This window comes from Castor canadensis, chromosome 11 (genome assembly GCF_047511655.1).
Source record: "Castor canadensis chromosome 11, mCasCan1.hap1v2, whole genome shotgun sequence".
In the NCBI taxonomy this organism is placed as follows: Eukaryota; Metazoa; Chordata; class Mammalia; order Rodentia; family Castoridae; genus Castor; species Castor canadensis.
This window is the reverse complement of record NC_133396.1, coordinates 36,042,823-36,064,476: the sequence shown is the minus strand read 5'-3', so window position 1 is coordinate 36,064,476 and position 21,654 is coordinate 36,042,823. Positions and strand designations below refer to the sequence as shown.

Sequence of the window (21,654 nt, the reverse complement as noted above, 5' to 3'; positions counted from 1 at the left end):
AATTGCAAAATTAAATTTTGGATTATCGGTTTCTTTCAGTGAAAATGTATTTTTAAATTTTGTGGTGTTGATTGTCTTGTGCATACTAGACAAGTGCTCTACCTCTGAGCTACATCCCCAGCCCCAAAATGTTCTTTGATTATAACATCATAAACAATAAGCCATGCATCATTTTTGTTTTTGCACTACTGTGGTTTGGACTTGCTAACTTGGCATTCAGGTGCTCTACCATTTGAGCCACACCTCCAGTCCCCTCCTCCTTCTCCCTCCCCTCTTTCCCTCCTTTTTTTTTTTTTTTTTTTTTTAAACTCAGACCATTGCACTTGCTAGGCAGGCCCTCCAGCTCTGGAGCCACTCATCCAGCTATTTTTGCTATGGTTATTTTGGAAACGGTCTCTTTGCGCAAGTTGGTTTGGACAGTGATCTCTCCTGATTGCAGCCTCCTGCTTAGCTGGGAATGACTGGGCCACAGCTCTAATCTATTGGTTGAGATGGGGTCTTGTGAATTATTTGCCTTTGTTGCCACAACTGATCTGTAACTGTGATCCTCCTCATCTCATCCTTCTAAGTAGCTAGGTGTGAGCATGTACTTTAGCACCTGCACTCCAGCCCTTTTTGCTTTAGTTATTTCTTGATTAGTGTTTAGTGTTTATCCCCTGACCTTCCAGGACTGTGATCCTCCTCTTTAGGTTTGCCACATTTCTGGGATGACGTGAATGGACCATTATACCCAGATTTTTTATTGGTTGAGATGGGAATCCGTGAACTTTTTGCTCAGTGTTACCTTTGAACTGTGATCCTCCTGATCTTAGCCTCCCAAGTAGCATACCCATGACTCCATAATACATATTTTTCTGTACAGTATTTCAGAGTAAATTGCACATATCATTATTTCTAGATACATCAGTTTTCAGCCACTTTAATACTGATGAAATACTTTAATGTACCACTCATATTCCAATTTTCAGAGAGGGAAGCCATCCTTCCAACTCATTTTGCTTTAGTTATTTTTTCAGATAAGGTCTCTCTCTCTCTCTCTCTCACTCTCTCTGGTTGTTGTTGTTGTCTGATCCTGCCTCAGACCCTGATCCTCCTACCCATGTCTTTTTCATACCTGGGCATCCAGCACCATTTCTTTCTTGCTCATTTGTTGAGATAGGGTCTTGTTAATTTTTCCTGGGCTGGCCTCATACCATGATTTTCCCAAACTCTGCCTCCTGAGTAACTGGTAGAGGTTTGAGCCACATATCTGGCCCATATTCCAGTTTTTTAATTTAACCCTATAAATATCACTTGCAGATGTTTTTTCCCTGTGACAAAGGACTGATCCATATCAGTGATCACATTTTGTTATGGTGTCTCTTAACAAAATGGTGCCTCTTAAAATATGTAATATCCTACAATCTTTTTCTTTTCTGTTTCTTCATTGATATTTGTGAAGGAATGAACCTCCTACCTTCTCCCTTAGTTGTCATGGTTGTTGTGATGTGTCTGTCTGTTTTCACCAGGTTGGTCTGCAATACCTATGCTCTAGGGATCCTCCTGGTGCAGCCTCTGGGTGCTGGGACTATAAGTCTGCACCTCACTCTGACTTCAGTTGTTTATTCTCTTCCTCCTCCTTTCAGTAAAATGATTTTTATTTTGAGGTTGTGAGGCAGACTTGACCTCATAAAGAAGGACAGATGTGTAATGGTACTCACATATTGTTTTGTTCAAATTCTATGATCAACATAATCAGAAGAAAATGTCAGACAAACCTAAAATAATCATAATTTTTAATGAATTTAAAAACGTGCACAAATTGCTCTAAACTCCCAACAAGATTATTATCATCAATTATTTCAGTTTTCAAATATTCCTAGGGTTGAGCAATGTAAACCACTTTAGGCAGTTTATTGCAGCCTTCTGACATATCCTCATATCACAAACAAACAAACAAACTTTATTTCCTTACTTCCTGACTAAAAGGATACCCAAACTCATGTTGTACTTTCTCTCTCTCAGTCTTGGAATCTGTTACAAAAGGCTTTCTGGTGCCTTTTACTGGGTACATTATTAGAGAGTTGTGCTCATTGCTACTGAGATGTCCTTGTCCTAGACCTTTTCAATAGACAGAGCTAGGAAATATATTATACACATTCGCAGATATTCACAGAAATGTGTACAAACATATGTGTGTGTGTACTCTTATATGAGCATGTTAATGAGTTGATACTTCCACATGGTTCTTTCATACCTTGCCCATTTCGTAATCATGGTGTCCTTACTTTTGCATAGTAGAAATTTGCTCAATCCTGTAACACAGAAGATAATTGCAGAATTGCTTGCTCATAGCACTACAAAGTCAAATCAGATACAGAGTTGAGGCATTGTTTCCTGTTACGGTTCCAGTCAAATAACTATCTTTATAGGAATTTTTATTATTTTGTCCTTCATTCCTGTCTTTTTACCTTTTTTTTTTTGTTTTGGTTAGGGTTTTATTTCACATATAATTGGTACTTTCTTTGTAAATTCATACCTCATTTACATGTTCATTGATATTATACACTTGTGTATATTTTTCACTTTAACAAAGATAACGTTGTATCTATGCTATTTCACATTTTACTTTTTTTTTCACCTGGTGTTACTGGGTTTTGAATTCAGGGCTTTCATAGCAGACACTCTAGAGTTTGAGCCTTTCCTCCAGTCCATTTTGCTCTTTTTCATTTGGAGATAGGTTCTTGAGAACTGAACTGTAACCCTCCTGATCTCAGCCTTTCAAGTAGCTAGGAGTATAGGCGTGACACACTACTTTCTGGCTTGGCACTTTACTTTTTTGCTTAGCAATATTCCCTGGAGATTAGTCCATTTGATAGAATTTTGTACTAGAAATAATTCTGATTGGGGACCAAATTTTGACTCAGTTGTAGTCAAATTGAAAAAGCAAAGTGTTGCTTCTTTTTACATATTTATATTATTCTTGACTTTTTTAGCTACTTACAGTAGGAAGTATATGAAAGCCTTTCCCAAATGTTGCCTTTCTTTGCTTATGCAGCAGGAGGCAGCAGAGGGATAATTTTCATAAGTCTTTGTGTATTTGTGGATGAATGAATGACAGATTCTTTTTATTAGATAAACATATAACTTTCCAGTAACACATTTTATTCCATGTGAAACCACACTTGCTGATCAGTCACTTACTTCAAAAACCTATTTCAGTATGGTATACATAGAAATTGTCTCAAAAATATCTTGATGTCGGTCTTTTAAAGGTGTTCCATTCTATAATATTAATATTGCTTTTGGAGACTTCTTTAAAAACAGTGTCAGTTTCAAAGAAACAAAATTGATTTAAGAAAAAAATGACTAGAGCTGGGGATGTAACTCAGAGGTAGAGTACTTGCCTAGCATGCACAATGTGGCTGTTCCTAGAACCACTGGAAAAGAATAAAAAGAAGATGTGTTAATCTTTATCAAAAAGATAAGTTTTAGGTTATGTAAAGCATTTTTAGGTGTAATTTTTTTATCAATCCAGAAGCTTTTAAATACAATGTGATACTGTTCTCATAGTCTACTATTGTCACTTTATTTTTTAAATAGTTTAAAAAGATAAATCTTGGTTGTGATTTCTTTTTTGGTTGTTATTAAACATGGCAAATTGAGGCCCACTGAAGAATTGACTTACTGCTTAGCAGGTGAGAACCATTGCACAGTAATGATTCACATTGACGGTTGGCAGATTTGTTTGTTCATGAGGAGTATGAATAAGGGCATGTCTTTTTTATTCCTCACTGTAAAAGCAGTAAACTCTCTGAAGTGGACAGCTATTGAGTATGTCACAATTGATTTATGCATATTTGTGCCATTTTTCTTGTGACACAGTTGAAGATGCAAATATGGCAAAACATTTTGTCTGCTTTTTATGTTTTCTTTTATAATCTTTATAAAGGAATTAGGGAAAAAACATCCAGTCTGCTAGCATGTCACATATTTAATGTCAGGAAGCTATGTATAAGTCTTTTGGTTATGCTTTTAAAATTTATTTGTGCAAAGGCTGCCAGACTCCAAATCCTACCATTTCAGAGTTTACTAATTCTTAAAGACTACTCATCTTGTAATTAAAACTGTAGTTGAGCTTGAAACTGCCTGAGTGGCACCAGTGGATTATAAATAGGGTAAAAATGTCTCAATAGGGTTTTTTGCTATTTTGTCTGAAATACACTCATGTTAACATTCTCTCCCACCATCATCGTTTATGCACAGTAAATAAGTGCTGTCTAATAGCATTCAGAGTTAAACAGTTTAATAGAAAATGACTCTGCTTTTCTCTCCCTCTCTTTTTTTTAACCTTAGTTGATTCGATGTCATCAGTCTCGTGGTGGAGCCTGTGGAGACAACATTCAGTCTTATACTGCCACAGTCATTAGTGCTGCTAAAGTGAGTACCTTGTAATGTCTGTGAGTGGTGATCATGGGGAGTCATTATCAGGTTTCTCTCTTGAATTGTGTTAAAATAGTTTCTTCCATTTTCATTCACAACTGGAATTTAATTGTAAGAAGTAAATCATACTTTTCTGCCTTTCATTATTAATATTGATTTAACTATTAGAAATGTAATATTTCGTGGTTGATACATTTTCTACTATAATGGTATAGGGTTTGCACTTACGCAGTTTCAAACCTTAAAGTATATTAACTGGACTGGAGTCTGGTAACTAATTAATACCACATTTGAGGAAGCTTTACATGGTGATTTCTGGTCTCTTTTCTGTGATTTGCATTATTTTACCTACACTGACATCCCTGTGCATCTTTGAACACTACTGATGCTTCCTGACATCAAGAATTCCTTATGAAAACTGGAGTCAGTTCCCTGGCACATTCAAAGATTCTTTCATATCCAGGGGCTGCCCCCTTCAAGTTTGTCAAGTGAGTTCTTTCTTGTGTGTGTGAGGGTTCATTTTGATGATGCCTGGTAAACTTGATGCTGATTATAAGGTATTCTTATAACCACTATCCTTTTGAATTGTGAAGTATACAACAAAACAGTTCTAATAATAGGGATGACAGAGTGAATCTAAATGACAGCATGTAATAGAAAGCACAACTATTCAGAAAAGAACAACAGTTTAAAGTAAACCACAGGGAGGGAATCAAAGGTCACACTGTTTTATGTTAAACAAATACAAAAATACTTCAGGACTGATCACAAATGCTTCCATGATGTGCTTTGGAATGCGCCTCTTGACTTGATGAGAGAAGCATTGTTATTTTTCACTCAAACTGAAATAATGCATAAGGCTTTACGCTTATAGCATTACGTATTTATAACTCAGAAATCTTTGTAAACAAGGCCAGCTTTTCTCCATTGAGTATGTAAAAATAATGATGGTTATGGCAACAAGGAATAACCTAAGACTGTGATTAGACAGAATCTTCAGTGTCGTTATGTTAATCTACAACATAGACCTCTGAGATCTGTTTTTCAAGTTTTAGTCTCCTTTTAGACTTACTGTCTCACACAGTTGGATCAGGATAGCTGATCATTACAAAGATTTGGAGTACTTTTCAGATACTGAGTCGAGCATAACTTTTCAGCTTTTATTTCTGTGCGTACATAAAAGGACCTGCTTCGTTTATTTAATGTGATTTGAAAATGAGAAGTCTGAACTCCCCATGTTCCCACACCTCTGTACTTAAAACTTTGAGGCATATACTCAGTCCTTCTACATTTAGGCTCAAAGAAATATGTTTAAAATAGCACCTAATCCAGCCAATTTCCAATAGGTCACTGGTCACCAGTGGAGTGATTAGAATTCTTTATTACCTTTTCAGTGTGTACAATTCTGTTATCTTATATTTCTGTGTATGTACACGTTTAATTTTTAGAAACTTTTGATCCAATCATATATTATACCCTGATCTGGTAAATTACAATTATACCCTACTCAAATGTCATTAAATATTTTCTAAAACATTTTTTGTATTTATCTATTTGCTTGGAACTCTGATCTGAGAGCATGACTATTTTGAATTTTCTTGAAAATATCATCAAATTATTTCACTTAAACTTCTACCAGACATATAGTGAGACTTTGTTTCAGTTCCCTAGTCTTTTTCATATAGAAAGTATTGGAAAATTGGGCTGATTTTTTTCCCAAATGTTAATTTCTCCTGGTTTTGTATTGGATATTAGTTGTTAAATCCAACTTTTGAGGATTAATAGACTTACATTTTTGCATGGTAACTACTTTAAAGTACCTTTTATAATTAATTAGTACAGTTCTAAATATATTACTTGTTTTATTACTACTACATTATGGGTCATCCTCATTATTGTGAAATTTTATCATGTTGTATAATCACTTTATTTTTCTGTTTCAGAGTGTGTAACACTTACTTGCAAAGATATCTTTAGAACTAACAACATTCTCTGGAAAATTTTTATCTAAAATTTAAGTGTAACAATTATGATTAGGAGTAGTGGGGCATGCCTCAACCAATCCATCAAATATATAAAATAATTTGGCAAGAGTACACAAAGACTCATCCAGAGATTAAGGTCTGTCAGATTGTGCTGAATCTTGCTTTCTGATGTGAGATTACCATTATTAAAAAACTTGATAAGAACATTAGGAAAAATGAAACCTGAATTATTTCTAACTTACGGGTAGAGATCGAAAAATTATTTTAAAAAATTAGCACAAAATTGTATAGGAAATATAATTTGTCACATTCTTTGTGGAATAGTTCTACAATATAAGGCTGTTTTATCACTTGAAAAGAATGAATAATAGGAGAAAATTACACGATAATCTCAATAGATTCACAAAAAGTATTGGGTACCTTCAAACAAAAAACTTGATAACATCTTTTAGTAAATAGAGATTACTTCTGGTTTTTGGGATTTCCATTTTATCAAGTATCAACCTTGTATAGGCCAAATAATGTCCAGCTTCATTTTGGATCTGTTTTTGTTGTTTGCTCTTTCTGTTGGCTCTCATTTATGATGTCTGGAATCCTTGTTTGCCAGAATTTCCTTCAGAAATTTTGAGAGCTAGTTTTGAGTTGGGATGGTAATGGAGTTCTGGTACTCTGTTGTGGATCATCTTAATCCAGTTTTGGAAATTGAGATTATTTAAGATGTTTAAACGAAGATGATCTGAAATAGCTGTGCTTCCTTTATTTCACACTAGAAGAGGCTCCCGCCTGTTCTTTATACGCTGATGGAGGGAATCTTTCTAGGTCGGCCCCCTTGGCAGGCCTCAGATAACCCCCTAGTTCCAGAAGTCTGTCAGATGCATCACTTAGTCTCTTTGTAGCCATCCCTAAAATTGAGAGATACCTCCAGGCCTCAACCCAGCTGGAACATCTGGTTTTCCTTGTTCTCTTGGATTTTGACCTAGTAACTCTTAATGATCTTTTTAAATATTCAGTTCCCTTGAAGCATCATTTTACAAAAACACCCTATGCAGTTTTGCCAGGTGTTCTTATTGGTAGAATTGGGTGATTTACCTGCCCTATAAAAATTGAAAATAGAATATAATTTTTCTCATTCTTACCATTTTCTTATTTTTAGGTAATATGACATTTTTAAAAGAAAACGTGGAAAGTGTGTTAAAAACTGTGTAGTTTGTGCTCATGAAGAAAAAGTACTTATCTGAAAATATATTTAAAATTTTTTCTGTGTTAAGTCATTTTGTTTGAAAGTACAATTCCTCTTTTTGTTTTTCAGATGGTAATTTCCTCTATGGCTTCATATTTTGTTTCATGGAGGGATTATTTTAGTTTTCATTTTTTTGTTTTATGCAGTTGTCAAGATCAGTATATTGAAGATGAAGTTGGAAATTAATCTTTATATGTTTAGACTTTGCTAGTGATAAAGGAAAAAGTTTTATATTGAAGTAGTTCAAATGAAATTATTTGGTACATTTATAAATCTCGGCCTGTATTTTCTAGATCCCTCATAACCATCTCATTTTAATGTATTTTAACCCCAATGTGGTCATTGATTTAATAAAAACGCCTGTTTTCTCTTGCTATCTGATAACGTAATGACAACTAACAGTTTGCAAGAGCGACACCATTAGCGCTAATGGGTGGGAGAGCAAGTGACATTGCATGAGAGGGGCTAAAGCTGTCTAGTGACCCTTTGGCCGTTTGCTTAGAACAGAGCAGAGTATGTGCAGGCACTTTTGAATTACAGGTTATAATGGATTTTCTCACCCTTCTGTTCTGTGAGTACTTCTGTAAAGATTAATCAGAGATTTAGTGAACTTTTAAATTTAGATACCTTAGATCAAGAGGGTAGTCAGTCTCATTTTCATCTGCATTTAACTGATACAGAATTCTCTATTCCTAATCTGTGCTTATCCTTTGTCATTTTATAGATTTGAGGAAGTTAACAGTTATATGTAATTATGTATATACATTTATAATTTATATATATGTGTGTGGCTGTAGCTACACATATATAGTTATTAAAGTTGATTGGAAAGATAATTATGGTGAGATGATTCAGATTTCTAAAAATAGCATATGAGAACTGTTAAATCCTGGCATCACAGCTGATATTTCTGGGAACTAGTGTTCATAGATGTCTTTTATTCTAATACAAAACAAATTTATTCTAAAAGTAAAGCTCTTCACTAATGCAGAAAACTTACAACACCTACCGCCCCACTGTCTCTCATAGCTAACAGTTAATTAGCTAGGACAAATCATACTCTCTTATCATACATGAATTGCAGATTTGGTGATTGTTGAATTTTGGGCTTAGATTTTTTTTTTGTTAACAAATGACTGTCAAGAACTCATTACATAACATGAGTTTGTGACTATGAAATACACTACTGTTTTTCTCTTTTTTGTGGATCCTTTTCCTTGTTTTCTTAATTGAACTTTCAACTTTACCCTGTGGTTTGCTTTGGAACATTACTTTCCACTTTTCATGTGCTCCAGGTCTTTTAGTTTTCTTCATATTCATTGGTATGAAAGTATGAAATAATAGGCTTGGGCAAATGCAAAGGACATACAGGCAAAGGCACTGCTTTGATAACAGCATTAGCATCAGCTGAGGTACATCAGAGGTTAATCAGGCTCCCAGGCCAGCTCTCAGCATCAACACACTGTGACACCTCATTCTCCTGGTCCTTCAGAGGCTTACCTACAACACCCTGGCAGACTTGGTCTAAGTCATTTCTTGTGAATTATTGAAACAAACGTTCGGTCGCTAATTGAGAAACACTGGTGTGTTTTGTAATCACTGCAGTTTGCGTTTTTAGCACTAAACAAAACATTTACAATTGATTTTTGGGCTTTTCTCTTCAGTTTCATCCTGCTGTGAATTCTATCTTTTTTGCCTGAATCAAGCAGATAGTTTTTCTGATCATTTTATTTAAGTGCTTATTAGGAGACATTATTGGGATTCTCAGTTTTTTTCTTCCTTCTTCCTTATCAGTCATCTGTGTTTTGTACTCTTGAACTGTGACACCACAAGTACTAACAGTAACAGATTACAAGTAAAATAGGATAGGACAGTGGTTAAAAGCTGTGTTCTGGAGACAGAATCCTAAATTGGAATTCTGGCCCCGTCATTGGTTACCTGTTTAAGCTGCCATTGTATTTAAATTCTCTAACTTCAGTTTCTCTTCTACATAGTTGCAGAAATCTATAGCGGTAGTTCACGGTAATAGTCTTGAGCATTCCCTAATACATGGTGGAGATGCCATGCGATATAGCTATAGAAAAATAATGGATGTAACAGTAATGGAAACTTAATTTGCTTTTTACAGTTTTCATGTAATTGTGAACAAAATCAAATGAAAATCCTGCATGTCATAAAATTTACATTTTAGTATCGTAGAAGGATATGTGTGAAAATAGCAGAATGAAGCCCACCAATAACTGTTAAAAAGGAGAGAAGGGCCGGAAGTGAAGAGTAATACGGATGGGGTGAACTTAATTGAAGTATGTTATATACGTGGTATAAATATCTCAATGAAACCCCTTTGTACAATTAATTTAGGATAATAAATTTTATAAAGGATGCCACTCACATTAAAAAATATTTAGCTATACCTTATGCCAGAATATAGGCAAAAACATTTTCCCCATAATTGTCTCAGAAGTCACCTATTGAAGATTAATTTGAATTATTTTAATAGAAAATTTCCTCACTACAGAAGAATTGGGAAAATTTGCATATATTATTTAATATAAAAATTTTAAGTTGTCCCTGTTATCTAGTCTGCCTATTCTGGCTCTAATGCTAAGAAATTCCTCAAAAAATGTTCTTCATATAGTTTTTTCTCTTATTTCTTTTCAGATGAAAACTACTTCTTTGACTTTAAAATTTTTTCTTCATGCACATTATAATAATCAGATAAAATTTAATACAAGAAAAATGCACATTGATTATCTTCACCTATTTGAATTAAATGTAATTATGAAAAAAAATCATAATTTATCTTCCAGTGAAAATAGTGTATTAGAAGCACCACAATTTAGTTTCCCCTACTAGATAGAAAAGAACCCTCCTAGCTAATTTCATATGAAGCTTCATTAATTAGTATCATGGATTCTAGTAATTAGCGTCATGGATAGAGACTGTATATTTTCCGTATTGTAAATCTCAGTGAATAGTATGATATAACAGCATATTATAGATTTAGCGTATTATAGATTTATTTCAGAAGCATAGTCGTTTTCCACATAGGTATTCTATCAATGCCTCAGTCATTATCATGCTACATAATAGGCATAAAATTACATATATACTATTTCAAAAAATACATTAAGGTAGGGAACAAACAATATTTTTATTAATAATATAATTTTGCCTTTACATGAAACAAATTTCTACCTTTGTTGCTTGATTAGTGACATTTCTTTGAACTAGTACTGATTTATTAACTAAATTTCAACATTCTGAATGTCAGACGAGTATCTGTGACAGTTTATTGATTGTAAGAGAATAGACAATTTAAAATAAAATAGAGTTGATAAAATGCTTATTTCTATTGTGACTGACTACATGCATTGATGTGAAGTCATATATTTTATGTTTCATTGTACAGACATTGAAAAGTGGCCTGACAATGGTTGGGAAAGTTGTCACTCAGTTGACAGGCACGCTGCCCTCAGGTGTGACCGAAGATGATGTTGCCATCCATAGTAACTCAAGACGGAGTCCTCTGGTCCCAGGCATCATTACAGTTATTGACACTGAAACAGTTGGAGAAGGGCAGGTAACAACTTTTGGTGCATATAGTCTGTGTGACCTTCAAAGACTGGGATGACTATGATCAAGATCAGATAAATGGTGTTTCACTTAAGGAGATTAGTAATTTGGAACTTATGATGATTATGAGTGACAGAATTTAGTCTATAATATCAAAATTTATAGAATTCCTTTTAAATATAAAAATACATGGAATTTTAAAGTACTATATCAGACATGTACAACAGTTAGTTATTTTTTAAATCTATGTTCAGAAACATTTAGAAGTGGTGATTATAAACATGGAAAATATTTCATCATTGCATCTTAATCATGTTTGGAAGATGTTTTTGGAACATCGTTCTCATTCCTTTGTCCCCAGTCTTTAATTTTTTAAATATATTTTTCAAATGAAGATAATTTTTTATTCTAGTTGTTTATGATCGTTTTTATAGCAAATCTATAAATCTGGAATAAAATTGGAGAGCACGTGTGAAACATACTTTTAGTGTAAAATACATGTTTAATTTTGCTTTCAGAACAAGTTGCTTACAACGTGTGTAGGTCTTTAAAGTATTAACCTTTAATGTTGCATGTTCTTGTGGGAGAGTGCTTCCATTACGTGGGCCAACATCTTGATGAAATATTACACGTGGCAGCATCTTGTGTGCTGTTTCCTGTAGAAAGGCCACGAGATCAAATGGCACTTAAAGGAAAAGTGGACTTTGGTGCAATTAAAGCTAAAAATCTCGCTCATTTTAGGTTATTAAACATGGCTGTTTTTTTTTTATTTAAAAATCTAAATAGCAATTTTTAGTCTCATCCATCTTTGTGCTAAACAAATACATAATAGGCTTGAACTTTTTTATTTATTTTTTTAAATTTCTTTTATTCATATGTGCGTACAATGTTTGGGTCATTTCTCCCCCTGCCTCCTCTTTCTCCCCCCTCCCCCATCCCTCTCCCCCTTGAACCTTTTAAAATGAAGTGCAAGCAACGTTTTCAGTTGAGTATAATGACTGTGAATGTGTGTGCATGTGTGTGTATTAGCTGATGTAGATTGACACATGCCAGTGTTCTGTATATATAAACCTTTAGTGTTAGGAGAGTGTTAATGTAAAATTTTTCTTTTGCTTTTTGTTTCTTAATTCTTCTACAAGGCCACCCACATTTATTAGGTAATAACAGCCTTCCTCAGCATTGTCTAGGAGCATAATTTTGTTGAAGATCTAGCATTTGTTGACAGATTTGTGGTCATATAAAGTAGAAAAATTTATTATAATATTTTAAATTAAATTAAGGTGTAACTTATATATGTATTCCAGTGAAGTATAGGGAAATATAAAAAGAAAAATTAAGAAAATAATTACCTGCAGTATACTATTAGGTCATATGTTTTCAAATGTGACTTAGTTTTTTTCTTACTGTTCTTCATTACCTTTTTATGTCTTAAAAAAGAAAGAAAGGAAGCTGGTGCATGAAGCCTGAGTTCAAACCCCAGTCCCATTGAGAGAGAGCACAAGAAAGGGAAGAAGGCAACTTGGTGTGGGGATACATGCCTATAGTCTCCTATTTAGGGAGTTGAGACGGGAGGATTGCTTGATCCCAGCCTGGGAAATTTAGCGTGACCCTACTTTAGCTTAAAAAGAATAAAAAGAAAAGGAGTTTTTGGTTTTTCAGTATCCAGATAGATTATAGATGGTAGACTTAACAAAAGTTTGTTTTCTGTGATAAGTGCATTGAAAACACTTAAACAAATAGAGATATTCATTAGGATGAGTCTAATATTAGCTTTTAAAAATTTAAAGTCTCAAATGTTCAACCTGAAAAATTTTGTGTTTTGCTGGGAATGTTGGCTCATGCCTATATACAGCTACATGGGAGCCATGGTAGGAGGGTGGCCATCCATGGCTGGCTGATGCAAAATACCATGAGACCTTATCTGAAAACCCAAGCAAAAAGAGCTAGGGTCATAGCCCATGTGGTAGAGCACTTGTGTAGTAGGAACAAAGGGTTCAGATCCCTAGTACTGCAGAGAGAGAGAGGTAGGAGGAGAAGGAAAGAGAGAGACTGTAGTAGTCAGTGTCATAGATCACATTTACTCCATGCCATTGGTGCTTAGCAATAGCTGCAGTGTTATTCCGTGTGTGTGTGTGTGTGTGTGAAACTGTATTTCTTTTGGTGTGTAAATCCATTGAGACTTTAATACAGATATTTTCATGTTCTTTGTGGACTGTGGTAGTATATAAAATCTGATCACCACCTTTCTGTTGCTGTATTGATTTATTTGATTTTATGGGGATGGAATCGGTTGTGGTAACTGCATTAAGGAAGAATGGATTGAATTGACTTTGTGTCCATTTTCATCTGTGTTACTTTCATGTTTTATTTAAAAGCATTTCTTGACTTGGAAAAGTTAAGTGGTATAATTTGCCTTTTACACATATATGTAAATGAAGTTAGCAGCATGGCAAAAATCTTTAATTGAAAAAAAATACCTCAGAATGGAGCCATAAACATGAATTATTTCTTGCTCTGAGAACACTTGTTCTCAGAGTTTACAATAACCTAATGGCTTCTGAGGTGCTTTGTTCATAGGATGACGGCTTACCTTCCCTGAATTAATAAAGTGCTTTGTGGTGTTGAATATAGTCTAGTAGTTGAATGAATGAGTGAATGAATTAATGTTGGTACCCAGGTTTCAACTCAGGCCTTTGGGCTTGCTAGCTGGAGGTTTTACTACTTGAGCCACACCTCTTGGCCTTTTTGATCCTTTTTGCAGTCTCATTTATTGCCCAGGCCAGCCTGGACTACAATCTTCCTGTTTTAAGCTTCCTGCCGTGTGCCGGGCGATAGGCCCATGCCACCACATCCAGGTTTTTTCCGTTGAGTTGAGATCTGGCAACCTTTCTTGCCTGTGTTATCCTGGAACCATGCTTCTCGCAATCTCAGCCTCCTGTATAGCTCGGAATGGCAGGTGTGTACCACTGCTCCCAGCTATTGAGATAGGCTGTTGTAAACTTTTTTTTGCCTTGGCTAACCTCAAACCTTAGTCCTCCTGACCTCAGCCTCCTTAGTAGCTAGGATTACAGGTGTGAGCCCCTGGCCATTGTTGCTATAGACTAAAATTAATGTGCCTTACCATCACATTGAATACTCAGTGATAATTATCTTAGAAAGACACATTAAAAGCTACAGTGAACTTGTTTCAACTTTCAAAATCCAAGAAACTCAGTAGCTTGGAATATATTTTACAATTTTTGAAATACTGTACACTTACAGTAAGTTGTAGTTGTGGGCTCATGCATGTAATCCTCACTATTTGTTAGAAAGAGAGCCAGAAGATCACAGTTTAAGACTAACCCCAGCAAATAGTTTGTGAGGCTCGATCTTGATAATACCCAACACAGAGATCCTCTTACCTTTGCCTTCCAAATAGCTAGAATCACAGGCATGAACCACCATACCTCCTGATCTATGTCTCCAGAGTAACTGGGATTACAGGCTTGAGCTACTGCACTTGGCTACAACTTTTGTACTTTCTGATAAAATTTTTATTGGATAATAACTCCTTTCTAATTCTGTTTGAGTTTATGTTATATTTTTTCAGTATTCTTAGTGGTAAAAATTTGTGATTTTCTTCAGGCTGTTACACCATAAGAACTGTATTTCTCTCCTTCAATACAAAAGCATCTGATTGCATTGTGGATGGAATTGAATAATAGTTGAGTTTTGCTTTTATTCTCTTAAACTATAATGAAGAAATAATTGTGTCTGTCTTGTACTGTCAAGTCAGTGGACTGTTTTTAGCATTTATACTACTGTCTGCTAATGACATAGTATTTCTTCTCCTGCTTGCTAGCATAGAATTACCACTTGTATTGACAATAATAATCTTCTAATATGCTGGAAGCATGTTATTTGGTGAGACATATTGAAGCCTGGCCTTCAGTCTGTTGGTGAGAAATACTGATTCTGTCTGTCTTTTTGAAGGTGCTGGTGAGCGAGGACTCTGACAGTGATGGCATCGTGGCCCACTTCCCTGCCCATGAGAAGCCAGTGTGCTGTATGGCTTTTAATGCCAGTGGTAAGGGCTTTGGTTTTGTTTTGCTGTTTATCTCATGAGTTTTCCATTGAAGTACTTTGGAGATGGAAAGTATGAAATGTGGAGTGTTATTTTCTTGATGTGTCAGTATATATATAGAATGCTCCATGTGGTGATGCATTCTATAATCCGATCATTTGGGAGGCTGAAGCAGGATGATCTTGAGTTCATCAACAGCCTTGGCAATATAGTAAGATCCTGTTTCAAAAAAGTAAAACCCCAAACAAACAGAAAACCAAAAAGAAGTTTTCATAGTGCACAAACCACAGCTGGGGACCATAGGTGTGTGTTCCCAAAACATGTAAATATAGTAGATACAGTGTAACATTTCATCCCATTTCTTTTAACTTTTCCTGCATAAAGAAAATTATATTGTAGCTAAGGAAAGTAGCCCTTTATATTTTACAATATCCAATCCATAATTCAATATTTTCCAAAGATGTGTTGTGAACCTATGGCAGACAAAGTTCTATTTAGGGTTTGCTTCTTGAATTCCTTTTTCTTTTTTTGAGCATGCTCACACGTGCTCTACCACAGAGCTGTATGTTCAGCTCCAAAGTCATTTAATACAACATATAACTTGCACCTGTTCATTTTTTTGCAATGTCTTGAACATCTGTCTTATTGAAGTCCTGGATTTGTCTGATTTTTTTCAATATGATTATGGTTTTTCTCTGGCTTGCCATTTAATTGACTAGTTTTGTCTAGAGAAGCTTTAAACTATTCAGACTAAGGAGTTTTTTGGTACAGTGTATAGCTAGGTAGCCCAGGCTGACCTTGACCTTGAACTTGAGATCCTCTTGCCTCTGTGAATTACAGGCATGCGTCACCATGTAACCATGCCTCGAAGACTACGGAGTAGTCTTAAACTTCACAAGTATTGCTCTGCTCAGTATTTTATCCTATCTGGAGGCACAGTATATCAGACTTACATGGATAAGGTAATCATAAAATGTCAATATGTTTGAGAGAGAATTTTCTTGTGGAGATTAGCAAGTATTCTGCCGAGTGTTATTTTGACCTCAGTTCTGAAACTTTTTAAATAAAAGTGTTCTCTTATTATATCTAAGGAGTCTGCCATTTTATCTTATTTTTCAAAAATAATCATATCAACTAAAATTGATGGGAAAGATTAATCTTTTTAAATAAAAAGAATGATGGTAAGACAGTAATATAGAGCACTTTGACTAATCTTCTTTCTAATATCTTAGTCATTTTTGATGAAGATAGAAAGATTTTTCTAGTAATTGGTGATCGCTAGCATTGATTTAATTAGTAAAGACAAGTATTCATTGAAATTCTCTAAATGTCATAAAAATGAAGAAACACTCTGAAAGTTATGTCATACAGCACTTCACTTGAGATAGTCAGTCTGACCCATTTTTATATTCCATCTGTTATGTCAAATTTTCTTTGTGTTTGTATATATTTTATATAACCCCAGTTAGAATGCTTCTGACATTGGATGCTACATTTTTCCCTATGACTTTACATTATATGGAGAATATGTCATGTAATGTCAAGAATGTCAGAGCCATTTCTATCATTGTCATCAGCTTTTATAAAAATAGTTTCATTTTTTGATCAACATTTTCCCATTTCATTTGTTTGAGCTTCCCATTTGTATTTATATGATAAGATAAAAATGACAACATTCATACTTATTTTTCTGTGTTCGTACAGCACTGGGTTTATAAAGTATGAGGTAATTTATTTTGTGATATTCATTTGTTTAAATGAGTCTTTCCGTTGTGAATCTTTAGGTTCCTTCCAGTTAGGAATCAGATGTCATTTGTCTTCCTACATCTAGTGCCTTCCATGGACCTGTTGCTAATATATGTATGGTGGCACTGTGTTAGGCATGTATTCTCTGCTTTGAAAATAAAAGATATTTTTAGTTCCCTAGAGCTATTTTAGAATTTATTCACTTGGAGTTGAATCACAGCATGTAGAGTTTTCTTTTGTTGATTGTATATATACAATCTGTACAGCCATTGGTGTCATTGGAATTACCCACAGAGGCTACTGAACCATGGAGACCTATTGTGAGTTACTACATAGTCATTTAAAAAAATAGGAAATTTTCCACTGAAGTATTGGCCATATATATGACATTGTTAGCAACAAACATGATGGGTATTTTTATAAAATTTTATCACTATATAATTATTTGAATGTTTCATATGCTTCAACAAATTATTCTAGAACTGATATGTATATACATATACATACATAGGAATTATAATTTCACCAGTTTCTGAGGAGCACAGCAGAAGGCAGCTCTTTCTCTAATGACTACTTCATCTTACCTGCTAAGACTTGACAATTCAGTTAACCTGAGACATTTCCTATCATAAATCTGCTGGTGTCATACAAGTAAGAAAATGGGGTCTTAAAACAAGGAAGGACAATCCTATGTGCAGTCAGGGCAGAGTTCCAGTAGCTAAATAATTTGAGAGGAAATCGCTAAGCTTGGACAGACAAGATGAGTATCTAGGGGATAATGCTTCTGTTCCTTGTTGAATGAGTAAGGCAAGGAAAACATGGCACATTTGAATGAGATGGTGACACAGTGTATATAATGAATGCACCAGTTCCTTCTGCAGGAGACAAGGTTTTAATATGCAGCATTTCTAGAATATTTCAAATGTTTTGTTCCTGTTTAAATATTTTGTTTAAGTGGAGGGTTTGTTACTCAGAAACTGCTTAATTGGTTTGCACGGTGCTTTAGAGTAGCTGGTTAGCAGGGAATGTTCCTGTTGCTTATAGTTCATCTGACATACTTACTGTTTAGATCTGAGTATTTTTGCTGTTCATAATACTGATTGTTACTGCTAGAATGTATACTTACACTTACCAATGACTTGGAAGTTTTCATTTTTTTTTAGCAAGTCCTAATTAGTAGCCACCAGTTTTTCTTTTAGTCATTGGGTTTACCCTGATTTCTCCTAATCATCCCATCATTAGGTGACTTTCTCTTTTTCTTTCCTTTTTTTTTTAACTGTCCTCAACTTTCCTTTGTTCTCCTCTTCTTTTTCCTTCCTCCCCATGATCTTCCTGCCTCAGACTCTCAAGTGCTGACATCATAGGTATATGCCACCATGCCCAGTTTTTATTTTTCATACCTATTTTCTCATTCCTGTTCATTCACTGTCTTGTATTGAGACACATGTTATGCGCAGCATGTTTTAGCCAGGAAGCTTCACTGCCAGTTAGAAATGCAGTTATGCTTTTTCCCTTTTATAGTTTAAAAAAGTTTTTATAGATAAATGAGGTGTTTTATATTACCTTCCACTTAGAAGTCTTCCCCTAAAAATTTACTAAGGTGATTAAAAATGTTGTAAAATCAGGTCTTCACTGTATGAATTATGTTTATTAACTTCTGATCTTGTACTGATTGTTACTTTTGTACAAAGCTATAAAATTTAAGTAGACCTTAATGCAGTATTTATGTTTTCAAAAACTTAAGTTGCTCTTTTTAAAAATGAAACCTTCAGATTATCCAGTAACATACTCCAGTCTTTCTTTACCCATACATGTTTCAAAATTTATTTATATGAAGATGTTTCAAACATATTTGCCTTCTGTTGATTTGCTACATTCAGTAAAAGGCATTTTAATGGGGTATGCAATGTGCTAATAAGAACAATAGTGCTTATTCGTACTCCTTACAAGTTTAGGTAAGTTTCTTTATAAGAATCAAACAAAAAACTTGTATGCTTTTGTTTTTCAAGCTGATCTTTCACAAGCAAGGTTACCTGTATATGTATTATTGTTATACTTAAGACTGTATTTTAAATAATTGTGTTTTAATCATATTTTTAAAGAGAAACATTTTTAGATGACAGTGTTGTAAAAATGTCTTGGACAACTAAATTCATGAACAAACCAGACCTGTGGCCATCTCCTGGGAATGTTAAAAATTCTTTAAAATGTTTGGGATGGAATAACACTGCAAAGTGACTTAAGGAGAACATGTAGACTGCTTCACTGGGTGGCATGCAATGCAGTCTTCCATGGGACCTATTCAGAAGCAAAATTAAGTGGTGCCATTAAACAGAGTTGTGAAACTTCTAGTTCAGCAGCAGTATCATTTTGTTTTCAATTTCTCATTTCCACATTTGTTTATCAGCTGTGGCTCTGAGTCCACAATCAAAATGAATATTTTAATGGTAGTATTTATGATTTGCTTATAACTGCCAGATTGGTCCCTGTACTTAGATCTTGGTAGATTCAATATGGGTGATATATACCTGTTGATTTCAATTTTTTAGTACAAAATGAGTAACATTTTCTAGAGAACTTTTTTGTGTTAAAGCTTGATTTTTTTGAGTGGTGTTAGGTTCACAACAAAATTGGGCAAAAAGTGCAGAATTCTCATTCCCTACTTCCTTCAAATGTAGTTTCCCTCACCATTGACATCCTGTACCACTGTGGCCAATGGTAAACAATGGACGAACCTACCTCAGCACTTCCTTATTGCCCACTGTTTTCAGTTTAGATTATGTTCCACTCATGGCGTTGTATATTTTATGGATTTTGACAAATATGATGTCTACTATTATAATGTAACAATAATAATAATAGTTATGGCCTTAAATGGTTTTCATCAAGTTTGGAATGTAAAGCTATTATTTCTTAAAACAATCTTTCTGCTTTTTTCATTACCCCTGCTTATGGGACTCTTCACTACCTTATAAATTCACGTACCCTACATGGTATTTATACGTATCAGAGTCTCTGTTTACTTTTCTTCTTTCTGGTTTTTTTTTTTTTTTCTTTTCTAGAGCTGATTATCTCATCAAGCTTGTCCTCAAGTTCAATGCTTTTTTCCTCTCTCAGCTCAAATCTCTCTGAACTCTTGTAGGGAATTTTTTCATTTCATCTTTTTTACTTTCCAGTTCCAGAATTTGTTTGTTTCTTTTTTGCAATTATTTGTCTTTATCAACACTGTATGGTGAGATGTGTTGTCATACTTTCCTGTCTTGCTTTAGACATGTTTTCTCTGAATCTTCACTAGCATTTGGAATTCTCAGCACTTTTATTTTTATGTATTCTGAATATAGATTCTCTTAATATGTATGTGATCAACAAATATTTTCATTCAATGAGAAATTTGTCTTTCTGTCCTTTCTCAGAATCTTCCTCAGAGAAAATTTTTTCACTTTTTGTTAGATCCAATTTATTACTCCCCTTCCTTTGTTCGTTCCTTACTTCTTTTCTTCCTTAGTTAAATTTCTTTTGTGCTTTTGACCAAAAATGACATACTTATGTTGGCTATTTCTGGGTTCTCTTTTGAAGATGAATGCTTTTAAGTTTGGAGTATCTGTTTTTCCTGTATAATTCTGAAAAATATTTTCAATAGGTCTGATATTTCATTTTGACAGTCAATTCTCCTTTGTTTCACAGTTTTGATGTTATTTATCTTGAACCTGTTGGTTAGTTGTGTGCAGAGTTGTGCTATTTGGGGGGTTGCATTCTAACCTGTGGTGTTTGATTATTAGATCCCTTTAAAGTTGTATTAATGTGTACAGAATTCTCCTCCTCTTTACCTTTTGTAAACTTCTCTTCCTCCTGCCATTCTGTCAGAGGTGAGAGACGTCTTTTTTTATGTATCATATGTGGATACGTTGTTTGGGCCATTTCTCCCCTCTGCCCCACACTCCCTCCCCCGCCCCCTTCCAGGCAGAACCTGTTAGAGATATATTTTTTTTCTGCTTATCTTTCAAATAGATTTTTAAAGCTATGATTGTGTTTTTTTTTAAATCATGGAACAAAGTCAGAAGTCTCTTGTGACTTTACAAATTCAGTCCACAACCCTCCTCACTGGTCACTTTGTACATGTAGAATGTGCTTTTATTGGACACTAGGTTGAGGCACTATAGTAGCATTACCATACCCTAGGTGGCTTATCTTTATTTTTTACACAGTTCTGAGATCTTAAAAGCCAAGTACAAAGTCGGATAAATTTGTTCCTATGTAGGCTGTTACATTGTTGCTGTGACTTTACATGTCCTCTGCTGTTTATGTGCTTCTGGGGGGTTGGGGCAGTAGACTGAGCGAGGAAGAGGTCCCACTTGTATGATCTCATTTAACCAGAAACATTTAGTCAGAATAGTACAAGTGAGAATCATTCTGTTACTTTTAGTCTTGAAAAATCATCTATTTTAGGCTATTTTCTTTAATTATGCTCCATGTTTACTTCCATTTTAAGGTAATATATTTATTAAGACATGTTAAATCCACTTGAGCCATACCTCTAGTCCATTTTGCTGTGGTTATTTTGAAGATTGGGATTTCTTTAAAGTGTGATTCTCCAGATCTCAGCCTCCCAAGTAGCTAGGATT

General features: G+C 34.6%; 1 protein-coding gene across 13 annotated transcripts in view; it reads left to right on the top strand.

Annotated features, from left to right (window-relative positions):
• The window catches only part of Bcas3 (BCAS3 microtubule associated cell migration factor), a 502,679-nt gene that overhangs the window by 121,387 nt on the left and 359,638 nt on the right, over positions 1-21,654 (top strand). For all 13 annotated transcript variants that reach the window (XM_074046239.1, XM_074046241.1, XM_074046245.1 and 10 more), the window contains exons 11-13: positions 4,336-4,419; positions 11,060-11,230; positions 15,196-15,289. In XM_074046239.1, coding sequence (XP_073902340.1) covers positions 4,336-4,419; positions 11,060-11,230; positions 15,196-15,289 — 349 coding nt within the window. The remainder of the gene's footprint in view (positions 1-4,335; positions 4,420-11,059; positions 11,231-15,195; positions 15,290-21,654) is intronic.